Source organism: Musca autumnalis, unplaced genomic scaffold, assembly GCF_047663935.1.
Source record: "Musca autumnalis isolate F117 unplaced genomic scaffold, ASM4766393v1 scaffold_4, whole genome shotgun sequence".
In the NCBI taxonomy this organism is placed as follows: domain Eukaryota; kingdom Metazoa; phylum Arthropoda; class Insecta; order Diptera; family Muscidae; genus Musca; species Musca autumnalis.
The window spans coordinates 87710260-87722695 of record NW_027411977.1 but is presented as its reverse complement, the minus strand read 5'-3'; the positions used below and the strand labels follow the sequence as shown (position 1 = coordinate 87722695).

Below are 12436 nucleotides of genomic sequence, written 5' to 3'. Positions count from 1 at the left end.
TTTTCGTACACATAAGTACGAATTTCCAAAACTACCCCCATATCTCAATCCTATACTCCGTCAGTAATCTTAATTCCAAATTTCAGGTTTCCAGCTCTATCTTTTCACCCCAATCCAAATTGTACTAAATTTAGTACCATTTAGTACTTTTCGTACACATGAGTACGAATTTCCTAAACCATTTCCTTTTATAACACCACTTCCCAACCTTTATTTACATACCAAATTCCAAGTTTCTAGCTAAATCCGTTCAAAATATACAACTGGTACTAAATTTTTTAACTTTTAGTACTTTTCGTACACTTAGAGGTGGAATTTCGAAAAACCCTTTGGTACATCTTTTTAACTCTCCATCAGTTATGCTCATTCCAAATTTCAGAATTCTAGCTTTTCCCGTTTGCCTAATACAAAGGGTACCATATTTAGTACCTTTTTGTACTTTTCGTACCCTTCTAGGTCGAATTTCCAAAAACCCAGCCTTATCTCACCCCTACATACCAACAGCAACCCACAGTCAAAATTTCAGCTTTCTAGCTTCAGCGGTTTCGTCTGGGCGATGATATGCCAGTCAGTCTGTCAGTCACTCACTCACTCACTCACTCAGTCATCACTAAGCTCTTTTATATATATAGATTTTTTTTCTTTTCTTTCATTTTTATTTTCATAGTAGGGTGCTTTTTCTAAGGGGGTGTTACTAACCCTGGTTGCTTAGTCCAAAGTAACGTCTGTTGGCCAATATCGGTTTTCTTCCTATTTGTCTTTTTATTTCACAGTATTGCCAGGCGGTACTAACTAGGTGATTTATACACCTTATTGGCGCGTCGCCTCCAGTCTTGAACAGCTGGGCTTGCAAGATGAAGCCTACTACGGTCTTATTATCCTTCTGGCGGGTTATTGCTACCTTCGTCATCATGACGAACATGGTCATTCGGTAACCAGAGAACACACAATATCAGCATCAGATTACTTGGTCGTGTTTACAGAAGGATGTGTCTGTACGAAAATCCATCAGTTTGATGTTTCAACACTAGGTAGAATGTTCGAACTTTATTCTGGCTCCTGTACATCTCGATTTTTTCACTCCTAATTTATCATGGAGGACTCTGATATCCAAGTATGGAATTTGTGGCTGTTTGCAAGGAGTTCGCGACACTTTGCCAGTGTGCTAATATGTTATCGGCACGATTAGGAGAATGGTTTTGTTAAGCTATTGGACCAGTCATTCCTAACAAAGTTAAGCCAAAACTACTCTAGTTTGTTGTGGGAGCAAACGTTCTTCGGTTCTATCAAACCTTAACATCTCTCTTTAGATCAAGAAGATCTCTCCTAATATGTATGGATTGGTAAGGGGGGGGGGGGGGAGGTGGAGGAATTCGGTCCACCATATGGTTATCATGAACATTCTCACGGTAACACCCGAGCAAGTACAGCAACGAACGCATGCCATTTTGTTGCCGTTAGGGATAAGCAGTGAAATGCAATAATCTGTTTTTCGGTGTTCGTGAAGAACTTAAAACTCGATTTTCGGTTAGTCGATTATTATAAAAGTCGACTTTCGATTGTTCGCTAACCGTCAAAAACCGATTATAATCAACCATTTTCTTTGATGCGATTCTTGATGTATTCATGTATAAAAAGTACCGTCGATTACGCGGTTTTAGTACACCCAATATTCAACTACGATTACACTGTGCAACATTTTTAAGGTGATCTTGTGCAAACAATTCGAACTGAGGATTTTTTGAAAGTACAGACCCAAACGACAAGAAACCCTAGTTGGGTTTTGTTGTGTCAGATCCAGCTCGGATTTTATGGCCCCATCTAAACATGGTTAAATATTGTCTTTTTAAAGCAATTCTGGGCTATATCTCTGAAACCAATGCGAATCTTCTTCCGACCTCTGAAGCAAATTTGTAGATAAGGACAAGAATAAAATATTTGGAGAAATAATTAACTCCAAAAACTACATTTATTGCCTCAAATTTCAAAATATATGCAAAAATTCCACAATTTTATATATTTCGCACGGTATCTCCTAAACCGTTAATTTTTTCTGAATATTTTCTTTTGGAAAAATATTCCCTGGAATGTAATACACACATGTCATTGATGTAAAATGACTCTGTGCCGTTGTTTTCAGTACATTTTTCAACGACGATTTAATAAAAATGTCAATAATGTAGTGAAATCCGAAATGCGAGAATAAACTGTTGGTGTGAACTGTGTTTGAAATACGTGTTGTAAAAGATATTATGCAAAATACCGCTGAAACAACATGCAGTAAGCATTTTAGAGTTTCAGAATGTTCTAAAGAATTGTTGAGAACTTTATTTGGAAGATTTTTGCAAAAGGTTATTTGGTTCAACTACCAATAGTTTAGCCGATACTGACCAGAATTTCAGCAATTATGTAAAATTTTCTATATTATACAGATTTTGATGCCTTAGATGTAATTTTTCTTATGTGTTTTTTTTCAAAAGATAAGTTCTACTAGTTTAGGGCTACAATATTGCTAAAGACAGCAAATTCCTATTCATTTCTGAGATATAGCCTGATAAATGCAAAAAAGTGTAGATTTAGCCCGGTTTAGATGAGGCCATAAAATCCGAACAAAACCCTACTAGGGTTTTTGTAGACTAAATATGTACTTTCAAAAAATGCATACTAGAAGTTGTTTGCATTTTCAGTGTTGCATAGTGTTATTAGTCGACTACGAACAATAATACACCACGCCTAATGGTCGACTAAAAATAATAGGTTACTCCGTCTTTCGGAAGTCTATTAATAATAATCGATTTTTCCGGTTTTCGCACAGTCAATAGTCAACTACGACTTTTAGAAATGTTACGGCTAATAATCGATTAACCGAAATCGATTTTATGTATCTCTAGTTGCCGTAATGGAAGAGTGAGTCTTCGTTTCCTCACACATTTGGTTCACGGATGACAAAAGAGGTCGAATTTAAACAGTTCCGGAGATTTCAACACATCCTGCGGAACTGCCTGTTTTATTCTTCCTGAATTCCAACACTTTAAGCTTGATTATCCAACGTCTCTAACATGGTCGGAGGATAGTCTGCTTAGTGTGCTGAAACTGGGTGGATTGCTTAACAGTATCAAAGCCTTTTGATAGGTCGAGCGCCACCAACACTGTCCTATCTCGGGTTCAGTCCTCGACTAATATGTAGATATACATATTAGTCGAGGACTGGCAACAGCCTCCTGCAACAAATATTAGATCAATCTTAGTAAAAAAAATTTTGTATTTCATAATCAACTTTTATGTACATAGAATACTCTCATAGTCCAACCTACTTACATTTCATTATACATGTTATTTTCTGAAACAAATACTCCATAAACAAATCTTTATTCATATTAAAATTCTTTGATATTAACAAATTTTCACGAACTATTAACTTCTAATTTGTACGTTAAAAATAAAGTCTCTTTACTTTTCTTCAAGCTCTTTAATTTTAATCTTTAAATTATATATACTTTCCTTTTCATATTCTTTAAATCTTTCGGTTTCATTAAACAATATTTTTTTGTCTTACTTCTTTTCTTTCCTTTTCTTTTTAAATTGGTTTTATTGATTTCGGTTACATGGTATTGTATTTAATTTTAACAACAAAAAAACAAATGTCCTCAGTTAATAATTCCTATGCCAAACGTATTGGTTCTATAGCTGATATTGATCCTGTTAATGGTATTTATGGTTCTTTAACAGCCCAAGAACAGCAGCAGCAACAACAGCAACACCATATGTCCAATCACAATATGCAACAACCACAACAATATTATCAACAAATGCCTGTAATGCAACAACAAAATCACCAACCACAACATCACAATCTGCAGCAGCAACAGAAACAGACCAAACAGAATTTGGTAAGTAATCCAAAAAAAATTAAAAAAAAAAAAAACAAGTAAAAAAGTATCAGTCGGCTTGGCCGACAGAGATATACCCTCAGCCTGGGTGGATAGAAATACTTTCTTCCCAAAAAAAAAACATGTATTTAGGGGGGTTTTCAAAATTTTGGGCGTATGAACCGATAAAAGTATGGATATAATTAAAGCTCAATAATTTGAGGGGATAAGGATAGATAGGGCTTTTTTATCACACTAGCCTACGAAAAACACAATATCGCTGTAAACAGGGCCACTAGGAAAACCATCGGTAAAAATGTCCAAGGGATCCTCGTACTGACCCTTAACCACACAAAAATGTTGAAGATTTGTGTGGGTGGTACCACAAGGATTGGACAGATAGGGCCTAAATTTGAACATAAACTAAGTTTCGACAATATTTAGTGATCCAAAGTTTAGGCCAAATTGGTTGCTACGTCTATGAAAAATCGCGCGTACCATTTTAGCGAATATTTTGAACTTTTGTGGAGGAGGCACCGGAAGGAGTGGACCTATAAGCGCCACCTATTCGAAAAAATATTATAATATCCAAAGTGTGGATGAACGCAGTATTCTGCTCTCCAGCCACTACATATGGTGCCATAAGGGTTTTTTACAACTTTCGGGCTGTTTTCTCAAGAAGTATAGACTTGCCCCTGAAAAGACTTTTACTGTCGTAATTGAGGCAACGAATGCAAGTTGCTTCAACAAAAATCAAAGTGATTCGAGAGCAGTTCTTAAAGTGAATTAATCCAAAATTTTGCTTGGGAGATACCCGAAGGAGTGGACAAATATAGTCCATATTCGAACCTGACCTATATCTGGTAGATATATTACGATGTGTAAAGTATGGACCAAATCGGTCACTCCCATCAAGAGTTATCGTGCGCATAATTTTTCCGAACATTTTTGAGCTTTTTTGGGGGAGGTACCTGAAGGAGTTGACCGATATGGCTTATCTTCGAACTTAAAGTAAGTTTGCACAAAATATTACGAAGGCCACATTTTGGACCGAATCGGCAGATCCGTTCGAGAATTATCTTGCGCTCCAACCACTACACACGGTGTCATAGGGTTTTTTTTGTACCTTTCAGGCTATTTTCTCAGAAAGTATGGACTTGCCCCTGATGAAACTTATAGCGCCGTATGAGGGGCAGTGAATAAAAGTTGCTACAACAAAAATCAAAGCGATTCGACAGTAGGTCCTAAACTGAACTTCTCCGAAATTTTGTGTGGGAGGTACCCGAAGGAGTGGACCGAGCATAAGCGGAACAAATGGTTAAATCATCAGAAGAGCTGCAACATTGGAGCCGGTATAGGTGAATTGTGGGCAACGGTTAAGTCACTCTCGAACCCTGGAAGAGGGGAAGATAGGACCTCAGTCACGTTTGGCGACGTTACGTTGACTGACCCGAAGAGGTGCGCAAGTAATTTCAATCGACAGTTTGTCGAGCATCCCGAGAGTGACAGGGCGAAGAGAAGAGTATTACGTCGCATCAGATCTCTTCCTGCCGAGGATGAACCACCACAATTTACAATGGATGATGTTGCCAATGCCATTAGGAACGCTAAATCATCCAAAGGGTTGGGCCCTGGTGGAATCTCCATGGTAATGTTGAAGCAGCTGGATGAGCCGGGAGTCGAGTATCTCACCAAAGTCTTCAACTTGTCGCTAGCCACCCTCGTTGTTCCCGAAGTCTGGAAAATGGGCAGGGTGGCCCCACTACGGAAGCCAGGCGAGGATGCCAGCAAAAGTGAATCGTACAGACCGATTTCGCTTTGTCGCCCGTAGCAAAGACACTTGAGGCCTTGCTCCTCCCCAGTATCAGAAATAGCTATCAAGTTGCTGATCATCAGCATGGATTCCGTAAGCAGCACAGCACGACAACAGCGCTGCACGCCATTACCACATATATCTGTAAAGGACTCAACCAGAGACGGCCGTGCGATAGAACAGTGATGGTGGCGCTTGACTTATCAAAAGCCTTTGATACAGTCAGGCACTCCACGCGGTTTGAGGACATTGAGCAGACAACCCTCCGGCCAAGCTTGAAACGTTGGATAGTCAACTATATGTGTGGACGCCAGTCGTACGTGGAATTCAGAAATAAGAAGTCCAAACCCCGTAGAGTGAAACAGGGAGTTCCCCAAGGTGGGGTGATATCTCCGGAACTGTTTAACCTCTACCTCTCCTGTATTCCACCCCCTCCAGACGGCATTGAGATCGTGACGTATGCGGATGATTGCACGATCCTGGCGTCGGGTACCTATCCTGATGACATCTGTGAGAGACTGAACAACTATTTAACCGATCTCACCACCTTTTGCCATTCGAGGAATATGCAGATTTCCCCCACAAAATCTACAGCCACTCTGTTCACCACATGGACAGCGTAGTTTGGACGTGAGTTGAATGTCGTGGTCGACGGTAGCAGAATTCCGACCACAAACTGCCCTAAAATTTTAGGGGTCACATTCGACACTACATTCACCTCGTGCGCACAAGCCACAGCTATCTGCGACAAGTTGAAAAGTAGGAACAAGGTCCTCAAGTCCCTTGCAGGCAGCACTTGGGCTGCAGATAAAGAAACGTTGTTGGCCACGTATAACGCGATAGGTCGGTCTGTGGTAAGCTATGCTGCTCCAGTCTGGTCCCCGAGATTGTGTGATACGAAATGGAAAAAGATTCAAACTTGCCCGAATGCCGCCCTGAGAACAGCGACAGGGTGCCTCCTCAAATCTTCAGTGGACCATCTACATGAGGAGGCAAAAATTCTTCCTGTAAAGCAACACAATGAGATGCTTTCGTTGCAGTACCTGCTTGGATGTTATCGTGTGAGCCATCCCAATCACCATCTCGTGGGTAGGCCCGGCCCATTCAGGGAGATCAGGAAGGATATCCATGCTCTAGAAGGAAAGGTCCAACGATACAGGGGAGAACCTCTAGATCAACAAGCATATCAAGCAGGATTGAATAGCATTCACACGGACGCAGTTGCCAAGGCCTTAAGCAATTATAGTGTGAATAAAGTACTCGGAGTACATCCTCCATCTATCGCAGCTGAGGAGCGTCAGCTGGCACGACAAACCAGAGTAGTTTTGGCTCAACTACGCTCGGGATATTGCAGTCGCCTAAATTCGTATTGGGCGGAAATCGATCGCGCCGTACAAGACATATGCCCAGTATGCGGCATGGGCCCGCACGAAACACAACTGCCCCGCCAAACCTACCCATCTAACTCCAGTGGATCTGTGGCTACATCCCATCGAAGCAGCCGTTTTTCTGGAACTGGAGATAGACCCTGAGCCAGATTGAACAGAGGAACGAACATATAAACATAATAAAAACACTGTTACAACAACAACAACCGATTGAGTCAATATTGGAACCTCATCTAAGCCTGGAAGAAATTTCATGATGTGCAAAGTATGGAATTAATTGGTTACTTCCTTTAAGAGTTATCGTGCACACAAATTTTCCGAACATTTCCGTACTTTTGTGGGGGAGGTACCGAAGGGGTGTGGACCGATATAACCCATCTTCGAACTTAAACTAAGTTTGGACAAAATATTACGAAAACAAATTTTGGACCGTATCGGTTGATCCCTTCGAGAGTTATCGTGCGCTCCAGCCATCCAGACAGACAGACGGACGGACGGACATTGCTCAATCGACTCCAAATTGTCTGAAACACATTTCGTTCAAACATACTTCGGGTCTAAAACCATTATTTCGATGAGGCACATTTTGCCCGTATGAAAGTGTTCCCTCGTTAGCATAAATGCTGAGGGTATAATTAATTAATCAAAAATCATGGCCGATCATGTGATACCCTAATCGTTACTTGTCTAAAATATGATAATCAATATTATTCATATTTTATACAATTCCAATTCAGAATTCCGAAACGAAAATATTCCGAAATTAATCCACAATTTGTTTATATATTTCCAGCGTATTTATCGTGCCCTGTACGACTATGAAGCCCAAGACGTGGATGAGGTTAGCTTCCGTGAAGGTGATATTATTTTCGAAGTTGAGTCCATTGATTCTGGCTGGATGACAGGACGTGTGGAACGAACTGGTAAAACTGGCATGCTACCTGCCAACTATGTTGAGCAAGCGGTTATATAATAGGAAATGCATTCAAGCGATAGCAACCATCACCATGGGCAGCAGCAGCAGATGCAACATTCTGAAACCAATGGCAAGATACCATTGGTGGCCAATGGTAATGGTCATCTAAGTAACGGCAATATCACCAACCACAACAACAACAGCAAACCGAACAACACCAATAATGCCAATACAAACAACACAACCGCCGCCGCCGCCACCACCAACACCACCTGTAGCAGCAACAATAATAACGATGTGATTGTTAACAACATTTTGAACAATACCCATGTCCCTGCCACCTCGTATACATCGTTGCATTCACCCTCACCCACACCAACAAAAGGTTGTTGTTGTAAAAATCACATATTAGTTATAACAATAATGTGCATTTATATGGCACTTGTATTTATAATATTTTCAAATGTTTTTATGGATGATGACGATGATCGAACGTCTAGGACCAGTAATCACAATAACAACAACAATAACAATTTAAAACACAAATCCCAAATGAATAGCGTTGATGCGCAAAATCAAAACGATCGCCAACAAAATTTCTACTATTATTTACTAAATCATGTATTTTAAGCGAAAAGCAGAGATGAGAAGTTTAGATGAAGAGAAATGGGAGAATGATTTTGTTTTTTATTATTATTATTATTATTTAAGTGATCCAACCAATTTCTTCTACATCTACAAGGTTTCTAATTCTTAATCAAACAACACACAGTTATGAGTTATTTTTAATTATTTTTTGAAGCATTTTTAATTTCAATAATATTTTCAAAATGTTATGAATAAAAATAAAATTTATTTATGTATTTCTTGCTTGTAAAGAAATGTAAAAAATTATGATAATAAAGAAAAAAAAACGTTAAACAAATAAATTATTAACATACATATATGTATACCTACTTGATATGATATAACTGCAACAACTTTGTGGCCTTTTTTCCATTGGAAATATAATATTTATTTTTTGTTTTTCCCTTCTAAAAAAAAACTAACCCAACTAATTTTAGAGATATGCTACTAATTGCCAACCCCAATATTAACCATCTTTGTTTGTAAATTGTTTGATGATGAGCAGCTTTTAGTTGATAGTAAAAGAGAATACACAAAGATATCTATAGTCTGTAAAGAAGACATTTTGACAAAGATAAATTCATGAAAATGTTCCTTAACTTTGTCAAAAAAACACAAACCCTTCTTGGCAGACAGACGGTATTATGTCAAATAGTTTTTCCTCTCCTGTTTTATTCAATAAAACGGAAAGAAAGAAAAACTAAAAAAAATCACAAACAAAGAAATGTTGTTATTTTGAAATACAATTGAAGAAACTATTGAAAAAATTTATAAAAATCAAGTTTATACTCTATTAACAAAAGGAACGAATAATAAAAAGAAAACAGAAGAAAGAAAATAAAACATAAAATGTATTTGAAAACTAAACATAATTATTAATATGAAATTTAAACAAGCAGAAAAAATGTATTTCTATTTATAGTAAACATAAAATGTCTGAAACGAATTTCTTCTCTTTTTTATTATAAATACATACTTATAATAAAAAAAACTATAGATCAATATAAAATAAATTTATATATTGTATACAAACATAAAAATATACATACAACATACATATAAATGTGAAATATACAACAATAATAACAACAAACAAATTGCAAAACACTTTGATTTTTTATTCTTTTTTTATTTTAACACAACATCACACATAATTTTGATTCGACAACAAAGAATTGAAAGTAATAAGAAACATAACTCGTCAATGGAACTGAAATAAGGTGAGACTACGCTAATCACATCAAAAAATATTTAAATCTTTTAATTTACCCTGTGATCGTTTTCATACATTGAACAATAGCAAATAGCACTGAGTAAAACATATCAACCAATATTTTGTGAAATCACTTTTTTTCTAGAAATGTATGTCCATATTTACATTAGGCAATTTTCCTTGCGGCAATTGTCAATTTGTAGGAGAGAGAGGTGAGGCATATGGGAACCCTTTGCCTCTCAACACCCTCTCTTACCCACAAACTGACAATTGCCGCAAGGAAAATCGTCTAATGCAAATATGGACTATGAAAAATTAAAATTGTTAGAATTGAACACTTGTTTGACAATTTCAACATTAATTTTTACTATTTTGCTATTCCACTTTAAAGCAAGTACTACATTTCAAAAAAAAAGGCCGTACAGAGATCTCCGAAATTATGAAAACATCTATTATTGATGGTAAAATATTGTTGATCAATTGAACTGTTTCTTCGCAATTCTAAAAAAAAAAAAAAAATTCACCAAGCAATTTGTCAGGCAAAGAAGCATAAATCGCCTTACGAAAAGTTGGTAAGGTTGTTAAAATACAATAAATTCCTTTTATTATTTTTTTTTTTGTGTTGAGCGGAATGATCGTTGTTTTGCAAATTAAAAAGGGAAACCGAAGAGATCCACACAATCAGCAAATTGTGAGACCGATTTCGTTGTTGTTAGGCTTCTCTGATAATGCTTCGAATCTTATACTTGCACCGAAATTATTGTAATATTGTAACTGAGAATATTGTAACATTGACCACCAAAAATTACAGTCATCGAGGTCTATTTCGTTAATATCAAAGTCTAGCAATTATTTAGCTTTTCTAATCTAATCTCTAGATAATATTTTGCATATTGTATTTTAAACATTTTTAATTAAAGCAAAGTTTTTATTTGCCGGAAAATTGTCATTAAAGTACGTTGACTATCATTCAAAACTGATAGTGTGTACTCCACTTAACAGACCAAGCTCGCCATTAGCGCAAACTTCAGAAGTTTTGAATTTTGGTTTAAAACGCTTTAATCATGATAATATATTCATTCGTTTTCGAGGACGTGGGTTCAAGTTCCTGTCAGTTGGCTGGTGCCTAAAACATACTAATAACTAAAACCCTAAGGTACCGTCGCATGTATAGTGGGCTATTCTGAACCAACCACCGATTTCAACAATATTTTCAGAGGAACTTTCCCATTCAAAACTCAAAATGCCGAATTAAAACAGCTGATTTGGTTGAAAAAGACTATACCATTATATGAGGGCTTCACCAAAACATTGACCTGTTAATAAGTTTTGGTAAGAAGACTACTAGATATAGAGATTTAGAAATGACAATGACCAAACTAATTTTGGAAGAAAGATTAGGCTGTAAAAAGTTTGGACCATAATTTCAATGACGTTCATTTTTGATCATATCAAAGTGTATATTAGGGTTAGGACTTTTAGACTTTTTTTCTCAAAAATGATTTCCTGTAGCGAGAATGAATGAACTTTTGCCTATTAATGCCAAAAATAACGTTCATTCCATTTAATTATTAAAAAAGGTTACGCACAAACCACTTTCTCTTTAAAAAAAAAAAAAAATACTACGAAATAAAAAAAAATAAAAAAATTATTTTCAAATGAATGACCTTTTGCCTATTAATAACTAACATAACATTTATTCCATTTCCAAATTGAAAAAGGTCACGCGCAAACCACTTTCTACTTGATATTATATACATATAGAATAACGTTATATATGATATAAAATGATTTGTCATAAAATTTAATTCTTATAGACCAATTTCGCTGCTCCCAATAATGTCTAAAATATTTGAGAAACTACTTGCTTCTACACTCAAAAAGATAGCTAAAATTAGAAACCTAATACCTGCTCATCAATTTGGGTTCCCAGGAAAGCATTCCACAATCGAACAAGTACACAGGATAATCAATACGGCACAAAAGCCTATATATAAAAAAGAAGTCGTATTCGCTGTTTTTCTGGATATAAGTCAAGCCTTTGATAAGGTATGGCATAAAGGACTGTTATATAAGCTACACAAATACTTAACAACAGAAATGTTTGAAATACTAAAATCCTACTTGGAAGATCGATTCTTTAGAGTTAAAGTTGAATACGAGTACTCGTCACTAAAACAAATACATGCAGGTGTTCCCCAAGGAAGTGTACTTGGACCCCTTCTGTATCTTATATATACATGCGGTATGTAAATATCACCAGAATCCACCAACAAATATAACTTCTTTTCCCTTTGCATCCAATTTCTTACGCTTTGGCTTAGGGATGTGAATTACGGCTCTACATCCAAACACTCTGAGATACGTTAAACAGGGCTTCTTACCTGACCATGCTTCTTCTGGAGAAATTTCATTTCGTCGTTGTTAGGTTAATTAAATTAACTGCAGTGTTTGCTGCTTCAGCCCAAAACTTTTTGGATTGAATCAAAAGACACCTAGTTTTTTTCTATAATAGTCCTGTTCATTCTTTCAGATACGCCATTTTGCTGAGGCGAATATGGTACTGTAGTTTGGTGATAAATACCGTTTTCAACAAAACTGCGTCTCATT

The 12436-nt window shown here is 36.8% G+C and overlaps 1 protein-coding gene across 20 annotated transcripts in view; it reads left to right on the top strand.

Annotated features, from left to right (window-relative positions):
• Positions 1-9718, top strand: part of Lasp (LIM and SH3 domain protein Lasp) — a 333829-nt gene extending 324111 nt beyond the window's left edge. For 11 of the 20 annotated variants that reach the window (XM_073985192.1, XM_073985183.1, XM_073985176.1 and 8 more), the window contains 2 exons: positions 3652-3890; positions 7864-9718. In XM_073985192.1, the coding sequence (XP_073841293.1) occupies positions 3652-3890; positions 7864-8043 (419 nt within the window). In that variant the 3' untranslated portion in view covers positions 8044-9718. The remainder of the gene's footprint in view (positions 1-3651; positions 3891-7863) is intronic. The other 9 variants (XM_073985188.1, XM_073985180.1, XM_073985177.1 and 6 more) reach the window with 1 other exon arrangement.
• Positions 9719-12436: the final 2718 nt, after the last annotated feature.